This window comes from Seriola dumerili, unplaced genomic scaffold, assembly GCF_002260705.1.
Source record: "Seriola dumerili isolate Sdu_G_001 unplaced genomic scaffold, Sdu_1.0 BDQW01000149.1, whole genome shotgun sequence".
Taxonomy (NCBI): domain Eukaryota; kingdom Metazoa; phylum Chordata; class Actinopteri; order Carangiformes; family Carangidae; genus Seriola; species Seriola dumerili.
The window spans coordinates 13168573-13185148 of record NW_019174404.1 but is presented as its reverse complement, the minus strand read 5'-3'; the positions used below and the strand labels follow the sequence as shown (position 1 = coordinate 13185148).

Here is a 16576-nt window from a genome sequence, read left to right as displayed (position 1 = left end):
TTTGAACATGGAATCTCCTGGACTTCTGCCACTCGGCATAAATCCTTTGATACTGCCACACCAAACCCGCTAATCATCTTTCACCTAGCCCGAATCAGGTCATCTGTTTGCATGCCAAGAGGCAATTTCCACAGGCTTAAACAACGACCAAATTTGGGTTTCAATGGGTTGCACGAACAGCACTGACACAAACCGCTACAGGAGAGGAGAAACACTGGTGTGCAACAGTGGTACAGTGGTGTATCCCACTGGTGGGACTGAGATACACGGGCACAGTCTTTTAGCAACAGCAGTATTGAAAAGCACATGAAAGATAGGAGGTTAAGCCCAGCTTCCCCACAGCTCCCTTTATTGCTGAGTTACTACAGAATAAGACGACTGAATATTGTACCTGCCTATGCTAGTTTAGTTAAATGTGGGACCAGCAAATCTTCCAGTCTGAGACAGATCCACAAAGACCACACGGCTTACTGCTCTGGAGAGGTATATCCAAGGACATTTAAACTGATAAAAGTTCACATTTAGGTAACAATTTTAGTTCATTTTTTTTTAACCAGGAGGAGAACAAGAGAAAATGGCCACCAAGTTCACCAGACTTTGAACTGTACACTCAGTCTTCCAATAATAAATATATACACGTCCTGGTCGAGTCCAGGCAAAAACACAACTGTGAGACAAGTGAGTCTGTTTATGGTTGTTGACACCTTTGCTGTCTTCAGAACAAATTTAAAGAACTTTTTTGTTCTCTGAAAAAGAAACCTCTTTATCTTGTCTATCAAGAACTGGCAACTACTTATTCTGAAGATGCTGAGGGGCAGAGGGGTCCTTCTTCATATACAGCATGGCCACTGACAATTAACAAAAACCAAAAAAATTATTACTGTACATAGTATTTCTTATATATTTTAAATTAATCTGCATCATTTTTATATTTATACTAATAACCAAGTTTTGCATTTGTTCTTTTTTATTTAGTGCCCCAGGGTTCCAGGAGGGGGAGTGAGAGAGGAGAGTCTCTGTCCTGCCTGGTACAGTCAGTGGGGGTCTCCCTCTCCTGAGTACCCACAGCCTTGGTTCAAGTCACTTTCTGTATCGCTAATGCAGCCCTCCTCTGTTGCCGTAGCCAATCAGCCACCCTCCGATCAGACCTTGGCCTCCAGCATCTCCAGGAAGAGTTTGTGCATGGGAACTTTTCCCTGCACCTTGATGCTGTAAAAGTGCTGCACAGCCTTGGTGGCCGTCTGCCTCAGCAGCGGCAGGGTCATGAGCAGCTTGCCCGCCCGCCGTGGGTCCTCCTGGTGCTGGCTGCTCTCGTAGTCCTGCAGGGCCTCATGGAGCGCGTCCTGAAGCTTCTGGACCGCCTCCATGTCCTCTATGTGCATGGAGTCTGGACGAAAGCACAGAAAGGAGCATGAAGATTGATGGATTTTCAAATTTGAAAAGGAAAAAAAGCAACTTGTAAGAAATGTAGTTTGCACTTTGAGACACTGGTAATATAACAGGAGTGATGGGAAATGGATTTTTCTAAAACAAAATTAAATCTCATGATTGATCTTTACTGCTCTGTCAGTAGCAGCAAGGTAGGGAACACATTATAGATATAACTCACACCCTGACAAGATAAAGAATAGATCATAAAAAAAGAACATCTGCTTTACTTTATTTATTTATATATTTACTCTTTGGTGGACTGGGAAGGATATTCATACGGCCCTTGACCAGCGAGACTGAAAATCAATGTTATCCTCCAGTAACAATGGCATGAATAGCACCCGATCTCTGCTGAGTAAGTACACATTAAACACCTCTCTGTTCCAAAGCACAGACTGTTTTCGAAAAAAAAAAAAAAGAAAAAAAAAAAAGGGGGGCTCCATTAGAGAATTGGACGGCGTAAACAAGCCTGAGATGAATACAACACTTCCTTTCAGTTAATTTCCTTCCTACTCCCTCAGAGGAGTTTCTGACCATCACAGAGGAGGAGAAAAACAAACACGAATGGGTTTATTTTACTGCTCGATGCAAAAACAAAAATCAGAGTGAAAAACTGGCAAATTAAAAAAAATCCCCATTGAATTTTTATATTATTTATCTGTATTTAAAACAAGATTTTGCTTCCTATTTTGTAGAGTGAACAATAAACACTGTGACTCTCTCTCAGCTTTAGTCTGCCCAAATCTCTCTCTCACCTCTGGCCAGTTTTAGAGCAGGCTACAGTTTCAGTCTGGCATCCTGCTCCTATAACGCTTCGCTACAGTGCCACCGTTTTTTACTGATCCTACTGTACATTATGTTACAGCACACCCTCTCATTCTCGCCTTTCTCTGCCTCTGCTTCCATCTCCCGGGCCTCTCTCAGGGACGGGCCGGGGTTGCGCTTTCTCACACTGGTTAACCGGTGTCTGGCGCTCTGGAGGCGGCATGTCATTGGCTGCCTGACTCGTCTCACCTTGGCGGTGCATATTTTACCACACGGGACAATAAAAGGCAAAACAGATTTCAGACTTCGCCCCAAATTCATTGACTGGAACAACTGTATTCCCAAGACCTTGAGACATTTCTCACCCTGACGGTTTTCAAATCCACAGTGGTAAAATGAAGTAGGTCGTTTTGTAAAGTGAATGTGGGAGGGAGGTGAGAGGAGGAGGATAGAAAGAACAAAAGGACTAAAAAAAAAAAAAAAAAAAAAATCTCAGAAGAGGATATGGTGTGACATAATTATCTCTTGTTCTTTTCATGCAGGCTGACTTCACAACTTAACAAGCTCAAACCAATATTTTGCTCGGTTTTTCGCACTTGCAAACACACACACATTTTGTACTAAAATGAAATGTTTTGCAGTGACAGGGGAAAAAAAGAGGAGAAAATAAAAAGAGAGATAGAGACATCTCAATAGATGGGAAGGAAAAGAGGGCAGGAGACAGTGAGCACACTGCTTGTAGTCCTTGGAGGAGGGGTAGACTTAAAAAAACAACTTTGAAGAAACAATTTCCTCGCAATCCATCAGTGAGCCCACGTCGATCCGATTGATAAACTGCTAATTACAAAATCAATCGCTATGAATTTTCACAGCTGTCAGACAGAGGGGCTCCCGGGAGAGTGATCTCCCAGAGACCTTGTTCTAACGTTCCAGACACCCCTCCACCTCCTCCTCCTTCCCTTCTCTCCACGACCCCCATCTCTCCTCTCTCCCACACCCCACCTCCCTACCACAGCTCTGTTGTCTGAAAGCAAAGCCCCACCATCAGCATTTTCATTTTTCAGCCCCGGACAAAACAAGGGAAAGCGGCCCGGTGACCCAGGCGTGCATTGATCAGAGCGGGACAGGTCCTGCCTCCTCAAAAGGACCCTGTCAATAGTAGCGTGCCATCTTCGCATTGGAACAAACGAGGCCTATCACTCCCTGATACTCATTCCATTCGACTTAACACATTTTATTGACAGCCCCTGTGCTCCTAATGAAATGCTAAATTTATCTCCCGTGGCTGCTGTGCCCTGCAGCTACTGTTATGGAGATAGAGAAAGAGAGGGGAGTGCTGGAGAAATACCACAACATGGAAGGTGTTCAATTAAAAAAGCTCACTGCTCTATCCCTCTTTCTCGTGCACTGCCCTTATCTACTCTCCATCTCTCCATCTCATGCTCCAAACTAAAGGTTACACTGAGAAACTCCTGAAAAACTAAGAAATGTCATTTCTGAAACCGTGTTAGACAACACCTTGCTGTTTCTGGATATTACAGCATCTATCTAGGAAAAAAAATGAAATTTTCTGAGTGAATAATAAATCTGAAGAATGTCTCAGTAACATGTTTGTCTACAGTATTGACTTTTGACAAAGTTAGTTTGTGAGTGGATTTTTCACATATTCTGTGAATTTTAATTTGTTGTTAGAGTATATAAACAAACTTAATTCTTTTCCCAGTTGGTCGGTTTTAGGTCACGAGTGCATTTTATTTTGGACTGAATTTATTGTGAAAAAAAAAAATCTACAAAATATGTTAAAGTTTCAACAATTTTATGTGATATGATATAATTATATGTTATATAAAGTTAATAAGACATCTAATTTATTATGTCTGATCATTTAGAATTTATCTGAGAAATATAGTGGTACTGAGTCATTTTAAAATAAATGTAAATCAAAATTATGTTGTTATTATTATGTTATTATTAATTATGCTATTATTATAACATTTAGCAAAGTAAATCAACAAAAAGTTAGTATATGTATTCCAAACAAATGACAGGTTTGTGCCTCTAAAAGTTAAAGTTATATATTGTTTAAATCAATTATTTACGTTTGGTTAAGAAGAGGTTTGCTGAATTACACTTACAGTTTTATTTCCTATGTTTTTATATTATTAGTACAATTTTTATGTCGTTATTATACAATACTAAAATGTTTAAAATAATTCTGAATTTTAAAAATGATTTCATGGAATAGATTATTAAATTTTTTGGCTGGCATCACAATCTACTCACCTAAAATTATTTTTGGTTATTTTTTTAGTCTTAAATAAAGTTCACATAAAATGAGCTCAGATCAAAAGTCATGACACCTGTCATTTATGATGTGTCAGTGTGCTGCAAGCATTCCCACCTGAGTTGGCGAGAGCAATGGCCTTGAGGGTGACAAACTCCTCCTTCTCCACTTTGAGCTTCTTGTATTTGCGAACCAGCTGCAGGATGGACACGTAGAGGTCGAGCAGGCCCGTCAGCCGCGAGTGCTCCTCGTCCATGATGTAGTCCTCAGCATACACCAGCTCGTCCTCGTATGGCAGCGAGCGGAACACAATGCTGAGGATGAGGATCTCCATCCAGGCGCTCTGCAGTAGACTCATCTGGTCTCCCAGTGAGAGAGTAGAAAAGCCTGGAAAGACAGAGGGGGGCACTGTATGAGGACGGGACGAAAACATGATAATGTCAAAATAAATGGAGCGAGTCCGTGTTTATGCATTTCTGTCGACATCAAAAAAAAAAAAAGCATATTTGTCCCATGATTCATACAGAAGTCAAAGAGAACATCTGAAAGTAACTGAAAAGAAAAACAAACAGCACTTTAGGTTGATCAGTAAACCAAACATGACTTGTCGAGCCCTGGTAGCCTGGAGTACATGCTGAGGCACATGTTAGCAAGAGGTGTTTAATTTTAAATGCACAGTGGAAGGTCCTCTTTGAAGCCTGTGTCAGAGCACTAGAGTGGGCTTTACTGTAAGTGAGGACAGTAAATCGGTGCAAAGGTCTGGGATACACAAAGCCATGTGGTTACCCCTTGTATCCTGTCACACTTGTATTGGTGTGAGGGGGATTAGCACCGAGACACATTCTCATTGGAGGGGTTGAGGACATGACATGCACCGTGTAGCGGGAGGAGGTGATGAGGGGACACACACACACACAAACACAAACACACACACACACACACACACACACACACACACACACACACACAGGGACCTGTGTAGATACACAAACGTGTCAACCAGGAAAACATACAGACACACATGCGGATCATGACACCTATACATATGCACATAAATCCATACACATAAAAGCACACACACACACACACACACACACACACACACACACACACACACACACACACACACACACACACTATGGGGTCACGTGGTTCAAGCCCAGCCTGAAGACCTGCTTAAAACCTAGGGCCCCAACAGCAGCTGGATGAGCTGAAATTGGCTCAGGCGCATCAAACCGCTGTCATTTCCCCTTCAACACCTCTACATGTGCTCAGAATAGAACATTAAATAAAACAAACTGCTAGATCCCCCAAAGATGAGCTGTGAGAAATTCAAACAAATTAAAGAGGGTAAAGGCAAAAAGAGAAAAGAAGAGAGAGTGAGGGGCAGATAGCCAGATAGCTATCTCATCCCTTTTCCCTTCGTACTCCCCTTCAGCTGTCAATAAACTGCATGACCCCCCCCCACACACACACACACACCCACACAACTCTCTCCCACCTACCCTCCCCCTGCACAGTGTGCCTGCAGGCGCCCCGTTCTGACAGCATATTAGGCTCTTCAGCTCCGCCCCTGATTAATATGATTGCTTTCACAAGTTTGGTGTTGCCACGCTACCTGCCATTGCGTGATTAAGAGGCGATAGATTACAGTATTGACCAGGGCGCTCGTAACACAAACGCCCCACGTTTTCTCTTAAATATAAATGATCTCACTGGGGTGCAGGCACCAGCCTGATGTTTATCTCCTCCTGCCAGGACACCATGAACACACACACACAAACATACACACATGTGCAGGTTGAGGAGAATAAGAGACACGATGAGGAAGCTTGAGAGAAAGTGAAAAAGAAACAGGACAGAGAGAGAGAGAGAGAGAGAGAGAGAGAGAGAGAGAGAGAGAGAGAGAGAGAGAGAGACAGAGAGAGAGACAGGCAGAGAGAAAAGAAGAGCCAGTGAGAGTAGTACCTGAGTGTTCAATTTCCCTTATCGTGGTGATGACCACTGCAGGGGAAGAGCTGGAGGATACATTAATTAACAGATTGTGATCAGAATGTGAGGGCCTTCACATTTTGAAGGGGAATCAATAGTCAGTAGAATAGAGTGCTAACAGAAAGGTGCTGGTGCCCGACTGGACTGGTCAGAGGTCTGAAGAGCCCAAATTAGACCCAACAAAGCAAACTGCCAAAAGCACTCAAAAGACTTAACTATTATCAAAGGAGGCAATAAGCCATATTTTGTAAAGGCCTGTGCCATTACACGTATCCAGATGGCGTCTTAAAATCTTCTGTTGTGTTATTTCCTTGTCTGCATACGTGGCCATTAAGTTGGACAGAATGTGGACTGGCCGGAGGGAAATTGTCATGCAAGCATGGACGCGGTCTTGATTGCCGCATCAGGTTGGCATCACAATCACAGGCAAGGCTTTGTCTAGCCTTTTAATGCCAAGGAGGACTGAAGCGGAACTAAAGCGCTGCTCCCAATGTGACAGCCCGTGTGAAGGCCTTGTTCAGGGCTTGCTGGAGAGGCTTTAGAGTTGTTCTGATACAGCAGACACCTCTCAGCCATATGCACACATGCAGCCCAGCAGCCTACAATTACCTTTGACGCTAAAAGTCCTTGAATTTAATCCAGTGTTGTGAGATGGAGAGGTGGTGTTTTTCCCCTGCTCCATCCCCTCTCTTCAGGGCCTAAATTATCGCTCCAAATGGGATCTCGTGTCGTTGCCTCGCCTTTTTCCACTCAATTTAATCGAGTAATGAAGTGACTTCCCGACTCCGCAGGTCACACGGCGCTCCGGCCGCCACACTCTGAAGGTGGCCCGGTTAAGTGCCGTCGGAGTGGGTGATTTGCTCTAATGAAATATCAATATTTACATCTTCATTTCCAGCCCACTGCCTTGGTGGGGTTTGACCAAACATGACACAATATTGACCAAATCAGAGAGGCCTGTCTGCGCACTTGAAGGGCCTTTTCCACTCCACTGCTGAGTGCACCGATATCTGTCTGAAAGTCTTTGTCACAGAGATAATAACAATGCAGAGTTTTTCTTTGTTTACTTTGACTTAAGCACTCCGCTTCTATAGGAATCGTACATTTATTTTTTAAAAAGGGATTTTCACTCTCGAAATTCCCAGATGTGACATATTTGATCCTGCATGAGCATCACTGAAATTCAGTTCAATCTAGGTAGAAGAACAAAAATAAATATAGATGACAGAGAATCAGCACTACAGAGCCCAACTGACCACTGACTGCATCAGTGCACCATCATTCATAGCTCAAAGGGTGAAAACAAGACCACTAAAGACCAACAACAGAAGCCAAAACCATCATCTCTTCCTTTATCTCCCCAAAAGCCCTCGGCTGTTGGCAGGAGGGGGCAGCCCAAACCCGCAGACGGCTGCTTCAAACCCCTCATAGAGATTAATCAGCACACCGTTTCATCTGCCAGAGCACAGGACGGTCCAAAATGAAATGCTGGAGATTTCTGTTGAGCTGGAGTTCATATTCTATTAATTTATTATTGTTTCCCTCTCCCCGAGGGCCATTAGCACGGGTAATAAAAAGAGATGTAATTACGAGGCACGGTGGCCCCCTCCAGCTGCAGCCCCCTCGTAACTCACCCTCAATCAGACAACAGAGCAGACAGAGGGAGGGAGAGAGAAGGGGAAAAAATGGCAAGAGAGAAAGAGAGAGAGAGGGAGAGAAATGGAGGATAAAAGAGAGGAGAAGATATGGGCCAAAGAGGAGGGAGATAAGAGAAAGAGAGCGAAAGGGGGCTGGAGAATGAGGGGAGAAGGAAGAGAGAGATAGAAAGAGGAAAGAGAGTAATTCTGGCTGGACAGGGGCTGATCTATCATGGCCAGCTATCAGAAGGACAAGCGGGCCCCGAAGACTTCTGCCCAGAGGCAATCTCACCTCAGCCAAGTCAAGTGCTCTCCGGGCTCCAGTTGGAGTAAAACTCCCCCTAACAGGACCCCAGAGGTTCAGCACGTCTTTTTTTCTAACCTCAAACTGAACTGAATGATCATGCTGCCATAAGCTTATTCTATATCAAAGCTTTTTTTATTTTAGATAGCGCTTTAAAAAGAGGGCAAGAAAAAAAAAAGTATGCACCTTTGATTTGTATAGATTCCTCTGATCTGGCAGAGTGACACACTACAGTGTAAGATGTATAACCAGTACAGGAATGAATGGCAATTTAGAGCAGCTTCATAATGGTGTGTGTGTGTGCGTGATCACAAGCTCGTTTGTTTGGTTTTCTGTGTGTGTGTGTGTGTGTGTCTGTGTAACGTGCAGCTGCCGACCATGATTCTTCTTGAATTTACATGACAGCATCAGGAGGACCCAATCAATAGCAGCTTGGTAATAAATTGCTGCGCTTGACATAAATAATTTGACCTGAAGTCCAGCCACATGTACAACACAAACAGCTCAGTTTGCTGCGAGCTTTCCCTGGACACTGACTTGATGAAACAAAGGCTGTTTTTATATCGGACAAAATCATTTCAATACAAACTAAACTGACTCTGTGAGGAAGGGCTTGATGGCTGAAAATGTATTTATTTATATTTTTCAGCTCCAGAGTTCACTTTCACTATCTGCCTTCTTTCAACGTCATAACCAGCACATTATCCCGTTGTAAGTAGCGGGGGAATGGGCGATTTGACCAGTAGCCTGTGAACATTATGAGGTTGAAGAACGTCAAATACAGTAATCCCCTTGTTTTAATCTGCACCTTATGACCTCCTGACCCCAGCAAGGAAGTCTTTAGCCCTCCCCAGGGTCCCACTGCCCAATACTGACGGTTACATATCTCTGTTTAGTCGCAAAGACCAGGACGAATCAGGCTTTAATCATTGCCATAATTACACATAATTTATCTCTGCTGCCATCAAGCAACATTGCTTAATGAGGGATGGCGCTCTGCTGACGATCACTTAAAGCCACATCAGCATAAAAGATTTCCTACAGAACAATTTACATCAGATATTATAGAGAATTCTACACAGATGATGCAGTTTCAGAAAATCATAGACATTTTCTACAGAGTCAACTTTGTGACAATATGTACAGTGCGCACACATAACCGTGATGCTGGATGTACCTGCTCATGTGTCACGGTAACTAAACAAAACCCTCCCCCACCCTGCCTGGCAAATGGCCCCTTCCCTGGCCCTGCTTACTCCTGACTGCCTGTCTGCCTCCGATACGCCCCCATCTCAATCTCCCTGCAGCTTTTCCACCTTCCTCCCGCTCTCCTGCCTGGGTTCAGGCCTCAGCATCCACCTGATTGTTCAATCTATCTTTATCTCCTGTGTTGAAGCCTACGTCAGAGGGTAAATTGAATATACTAAGAGCTGTCTGTTGGTGTCTATATTTAATAAAGTGCACTGATGAGGTGCTGATTTATTGCCGGGCAGTATTCACACTCTATTACAAGGAGATTACGCAGCTTGAGTGGGATCAGGCTGGCAACACAGTAAGTAGATTTCACAATTTAATGGCAAAGAGAAAACAGGAGCCCAGAGGGGGCTGGAGGAGGGTGGGCTGATAGGTGGGTGGGTGGGTGATTATGGTGGAGGGCTGAGCTGACACAAACACGACAACATACAAGAGGTGTGATCTCTTTTTAACATCGCTGCCTCCATGCTAACAACTAACGCGGCAGGCGGCTGTCTGTCAATTGCAGAGCTGATGAGCTGGAATCCAATAACGCGCAGATGATGAATATTCCCAAAACACCAGTAATGAATAGAACAATGCAACAACAAGCCTGTTTCATTAGATTAATCTGATCTGAATCTAATACCAAAATAAAATGCAGTAACACACGAGAAGGATGTTAGAATCACAACTGTGGAGGAAATTAATTTCTTAACATTGTACACAAAAAAATGATCTTCACATACAGAGTATAAATTCCAGTGTTGTTTAAATATTTTACATTCTTGCGGTGACATGCCAGAGCAAAAATATGTTTTATTGTGTGGGAGCAAAGCAGCAGCAGCAGCAGCAGCAAAGTGTCAATGTTTGCCCGGCCCCTCACCCTTCAGAGAAATTCCCAGCTGAAAACACCGGGGCCTAGGACGCTGGGATGGGAGCTGGCAAACACCAAACAAACGAGCACCTCTTGAATAAGCAGCATGCGTGGCAGTTTTTACATATGAACACATGACATTCCCACTGCGGGTGGGAAGGGATGCAGGGTGGCATAGGGCTACAGTAGTCAAACTAGTATTCTGTCACTCCTGAAGAAGGCAACAGTGTCAAGGTGGTAAACAGGCTGTAGTGCACTGGAGCTGTCAGTATACTTTGTTCCTCCCTAAACCTCTTGGACAGAGTGAAATGCAGCTTTATGGGATGGAAGGGGGCCAGAGGGGTGGACAGTGGACGGCTATGTGTGTCAAAGGTTGTTAGCACCTTAGGAGCAACAAGCCATCTGTCAGCATCCCCCTAACACTGCTCCTAATGACCCTGCCCCCCCTCAGGCAACAGCCGTGTTAGACTCTGCTTCATGGTGCTATTTGGAGCAGTGACACTAGTGTCCAAAAGCTCCGCAGTGATTATCAATTAATCAAAGGCAGATTCAGAATGAGGGCAAGGCTGCGGTCTGGCAATGGCAAACCTGTGAAAAGGCTCTTGATATGTGACACCAGCCTTCAAATGTCTACCTCATTAAACTAAGGTAACAAGTGCACCTGATCTAATTGATTAACTGCGTTCTTATTTCATTTAAAATGATGGGGGGAAAAAAACTGTAAAACCCAAAAAGGACTTCATGTCTGCAAACTGACCTTTCATGGAAAGCTCAACAGAGCCGAGATGACAAAGTTGACATTGGACCCTGTAAGGCAAAGATACCATCTACACTAATGATAGAGCTTTGATATCCTCCTATCGCCCTCCAATTAAAACTCAATAGGGCCACTCTACTCCACATTATGCCACTTTTCAAACGCATTTTTAAATGTTAGCTGAGAATAGGGGAAATTTAAAAATCAATTGGGAGAAGGTAAGTGCCCATTTTCGTGACATTTAAACTGTTACATTTGGACTTTAGTTATTGGCCCATCTGTCAATGGCCTAATCAATGTGGTCTACTTCATAATGAACTGTTAATCTTTTTAATTCCATTGCCTACGGCTGCAAAAATCTATCAGAACGCAATCAGCAGTTTTCCCCCCCCCATGCCTTTCTTGTCCCAGAGAGGATGGAGGGAGAAATATGGTAGGAGCGGAGCATGGTAGGCTGCCCTGGGGTACCGTCGGTGCATGGAGTGTTAGTGCATGGAGTCTCGCTCAACCAGTGAACCGTCTCTGATCAGGTTCAGCCATGTACAACTCAATTATGCAGCCATTTCATGGCCAGAGGACACCCACTGTCCTAATACAGACACCACCAAAGGGACCGACACAAACCAAGCACTCGGCTGAAGTGGAAGTCTTTATTCTGTCAGTGTCTTTTTAATCTAAAAAGAGTGTGTGTGATTTTAGTATAAAAGTTAGAAAGTGACCAAATATAAAACTAAAGCACAAGTATGAGTGTGTGTGTGTTTATACAGACGCGGATCAGAATAATCTACATAAATTCCATCATGTTGCTGATCGTTGCTGCTCGCTGGTTAGCGCAACCGTTCAGTTCCAGGTAACCGCTCGCAGTTGGAACAGGCTTACTGCCTCGGGTTTTGGGTTATATGATCATTATCGACGCATTTGGAATGACAAGTCCTCAGCCGCAATCTGTGGGGCAAATCCCATTAACATTATGAATCTATCCACTGTACAATACGTGTTAGTATAATCTGATTATCAATGCTTCAGCACTATGACACATAAAATCCGAGTTAGAGTGTACACACATTAAAATGATCGCACACTTCAGGATGCACAGTCAGTTAAAACCTTCAAAACCCGGTGGATACTAAATGGTGTGTTAAGAGCACGACTTATGGAGAAAAATCAGAAGTCCTCACAAATGCTACAGAGTATAGAGTAACAGAGTAACACAAATGTTAATTACAACTAATTCAGGTCACTTAGTGACGTCAGATTTTTTTTCCACAGTAAAATGAAGAGGATGACAGACACTCTTTCTACTGCATCTGTACGTCTGTGTCTTAGTATGTGCTGCCTCCATGTCCACACAGTCTGTACTCAGCAGCCAGCACGGGGAAATATTGCCATCTTCGTGCACCTGTGCAACGCTGGTGTAATTTTTGGGTCACAACGATGAGAGTGTGTTATCGGGTCAGTTGTGATCTAGTCCTGAGTAAGCTCCTTGGTTAAACTCTCAGTCTGCTGACCATGCAGGGCCCGTGTGGAGTGATCCAAACAGTTTAGACGCGTAAGGGGCCGAGGCTGAGGCCAGGGGCTGGGAGCATATCCATCTCTAATCTCCTTACTATCAGATCTGTACCTGATTAATACCCCTCCTTCTGAGAAGTACTCTAATACCTTTTCAGAACAAAATGCACCTGTCTGAGGTCAGCTGGAGTCCACTTCACTTTACTCAAAATAAATGAACCTTCTAAATCTCAGAATTGGGATTGAAATTTATCTTCTAAATTAACTGATATGACGCTTAAGTGCGCACACACTTGAATGTTTGCGTGCGTGCGAGAGGCAGACAGTGTGTGTATGCATCCGTGCTGTAGCGATGTCGCACATTTCCTGCATGCTGACAGCTGTGTGCCTGTCCAAGTTATGCTGATGAGAAGAAGAGGTTATGGAGGTGCCGCTGAGGGACACATTCATTTAGTTTGTTACCCCTCCGTGCCTACAGCACAGTAATGTTATAGAGTGATGGGGGTCAAGCTCAAGATCAAGGAGAATCTGCCTCGGTTGCAAAAAAAGAGCGGCTAAACAATGTGTTCTCTGTCAAAATCAGAGGAAAACTCTTGAAGGAAGCAAAATCTCCGCTGACGTGAGGCTATGTATCCTTAATTCAACAGCCTCTTATAACCTAACACCTCGTCTATCAGAATGTCTATGGGGCAAGGAAGAAACATGATTATGCCCATCAATAATTCAATATGTGTGTGTGCTTACGCTCGTGTGCGTGCATGTGTGCATGTGTGTGTGTGTGTGTGTGTGTGATATGATGTCTTGTTTGATTGGGCAGGTGCCCAACTTTGCTCTAAATCTCCCTGGTGATTATAGCATATATTGGCACATACGTGTTTCCCCCTCTCCATTCAATGCAGGGATTTTAGACGCACTCTATTGATTTGTTTCTTGCACAGCTATGTCCATTTTGCACCCCCCCCCATCCTCCACACACCCCGAGGCTGTATGAGCCGCTGTCATTAATTATCTACACGTCTGTGTGCGAGCGTGCGCATGCTGTCTCGGGTGTGTGTGAGACAGGAGGTGGGGAAAGATGTTAAAAAAAAAAAAAAAAAATGAGATAAACATAAACATAAAGGACAAGTACGGTTAGAAAAGAAGAGAAGGGGGTAAACATAATTGTTTCATACCTGGGATGTGTTTAGCCCAGCCGATGATGACCACTAGCTCGCGGTCAGCTAGGTCGCACAGCGTGGTCAGAGCCTTGATGTCACTCTCCGGCATGGTTGGGTCAGGCATGGCATAGATCTTCTCCGGCTCCGCCACCAACAGGTGAGACACTATCTTTGTGACTGAGGATAGAGGAGGAAGGAGGGGGGATGTCAAAGCAAAGCAGAGGTCAAAGGTTATATCACTGCAGAGCTCAGCGAAGCATAAAGATGCACTGCACTGATAAAAATTGTACAATGGTGAAAGATCCTATACACCAATGGGGGCCTCACTTTCACTGTTTCTTTCCTTCTCTTTCTCATTATGCAAACTAATGGATGGAACCTGAATTTGTGCGAGCGAAATGTAGGCACTGAAAGCTCTTATCCCTACAGAATGCATGCCAGAGGAGAGAAAAAAAATGTATGCGTGAAATTGTGAGACACTCGTACCCTCGAGCACTCTGTCGTTGTTTAATATCGGTCATCAGCTCAGAGACTTATCATAATTCAGCTCTGACCGGAACAATACCTGGCCTATATTTCTGACCAATGACCTCTCAACTGTTCAAACACGGGAGAGACAGGGAAACATGAGTCTGGCCTAGAATTTTGCCTCAGTTTTACCTGCGTGCTGGCCTGGCAGAGGAGGGGCGATGGAGGAGGGAGACAATGGGCTAGTGACGGAGCAGTACTCACGAGGTTTTTTGGTGGGAGGGGGGAGCGTCAAGCCCAGGTACGGGTTGTTTTCTGTGTCCAGCCTCCGCTTGTATTTCTGTCTGCCCCCTCGCACGCGGTCCAGACGAACCCCTGGGTTAGAAACGACAAGAGAACACGAAATGAAGAGAATGTCATTTTCTTGACACATGAAAATGAACTAGGTCAAAAAAAAGTTGATAAATAATTTTACATATACAGCGAGTGAGACAGTAGTAAAGACACCAAGATCTAATACAGAATGTAGGACGGTGATCAGATCAGAAATTACACCTGAACATATTCTGTATTAGATCATATATAAAAGCTGCGGTGTGAGTACTCGCACTGGTCTCTAGCTTGTATGTAAGCGTTGTAAAAGGGCTGCATAGGGGCATAAGTGTGTGTGTGTCTGTGTGTGTGAGCATGCACTCTAGTGTGTGTGTGTGTGTGCGAATGTGTCAGAGGCACGGCTGCTTTCCCATATGTGGTCCATGCCTGGCTGGTCTACTGTGACACAGCTGAGCCCAGAGCAGGTCTAAACATATGAATATTTAACGCAGGGTCAATGATCTCACAGACTGGCCTTCTAATTATTTAGCTTTTGGGGTGAGGCAGACTGCATACTAATTAGCTGCCAGCTACATGCTTCTTTGCTTTGCAGCGTGTGTATGTGTGTGTCAGAGAGAGAGAGAGAGAGAGAGAGAGAGAGCGAGCTCAGGTGTGTGCTCTCTTCAGGATCCAGAAAAAGAAACTTAACCAGCCAACAAGCAAAGACATAGTCCCACACACACTGTACAAAACATCCACTGTCATATAGCAGATAGATAACTAGGTATTGCTTTCTCATAAAAGACCCTTATTTCACCCCTCTTTCACTGCAGTAGCACTAAGGCCTTATCACCCCCAGCCACACCTAGGGGGCCAGGTTCCACACTGATACTGTAAATGTCAAACCAGCCTCATCATAACATAAGTTATTTATTATCTCATTATTTGATAAGAATGTTTCCATTTGGATGTCTTTTCTATTCTATTAATTTTCAACATAGTTAAAATATTTCATCTACACTGTTCTATTTATTTGATACCACTGGGCAGGTATTTGGTTATTTAATGTAATTGTATGCAAACATTTATATCCTGCATATACCTATATTTGGACTGGCGTGTCACTGCCACCATACAGCCTAAATATCCCTGATATCTTCATCCTGTCAAGAGGGAGAATCCCTTCAATTTACCTTGTATGCATAATGTAACCCCTCCTCCCAAACAAATTTAATACTAAAAGGGTGGAGGAGAAAAGGCTCAATGAAATGCTTGTGGTGGTGGAGGAGTTAATTTGTCAGCCTCCCACGTCCTCTGAGCGAACAACACCAGCAGCCAGAGCACTTCCTTGATGATTTCATCACTTTATAACAGGGAGGACGGTGTCAAACCTGGGCATTGTATGGCCACTGCAAATGAGCCTAATACAATTTGTCCATCAGCAAGTGCTCTTGGAGAGGATGAGTTTGGATGTGACCCATGCGCCGTGATTGGAGGTCGCTCGGTGAGGAAAAGGAACGGAAAAAAATCACATGTCCTTAGCTAGAAACGGTGGCTTTATTTAACAAAGAGGAATTCTACAGCGGATTCATGCAAAATATCTTAAATGGCCACAGCCAAACTCTCCCAAACTGAGCACATTGGGGAGTGTGAGTGTGTGTGTGTGTGCGTGTGTGTGTGTGGAGGGGGGGCAGTAAACTGTACTATCATGTAACTGTAGAATAGAGATTTTGTCTGCTTATATAAATTATTTGATTCCCTAGAAACACAAATCTGATTAGGATTGTCTTTCAATTTCCTGACACTGACAACCCACTAACCTAATTACCCCCAATTCCCAACAGAGCCTC

General features: G+C 43.9%; 1 protein-coding gene across 9 annotated transcripts in view; it reads right to left on the bottom strand.

The window, feature by feature from the left end:
* Positions 1 to 950: 950 nt before the first annotated feature.
* LOC111225588 (steroid hormone receptor ERR2) overlaps positions 951 to 16576 on the bottom strand; it is a 44548-nt gene continuing 28922 nt past the window's right edge. For all 9 annotated transcript variants that reach the window (XM_022750557.1, XM_022750558.1, XM_022750560.1 and 6 more), the window contains 4 exons: positions 14679 to 14789; positions 13962 to 14123; positions 4598 to 4867; positions 951 to 1387 (listed from right to left, as the gene is read on the bottom strand). In XM_022750557.1, coding sequence (XP_022606278.1) covers positions 1143 to 1387; positions 4598 to 4867; positions 13962 to 14123; positions 14679 to 14789 — 788 coding nt within the window. In that variant the 3' untranslated portion in view covers positions 951 to 1142. The remainder of the gene's footprint in view (positions 1388 to 4597; positions 4868 to 13961; positions 14124 to 14678; positions 14790 to 16576) is intronic.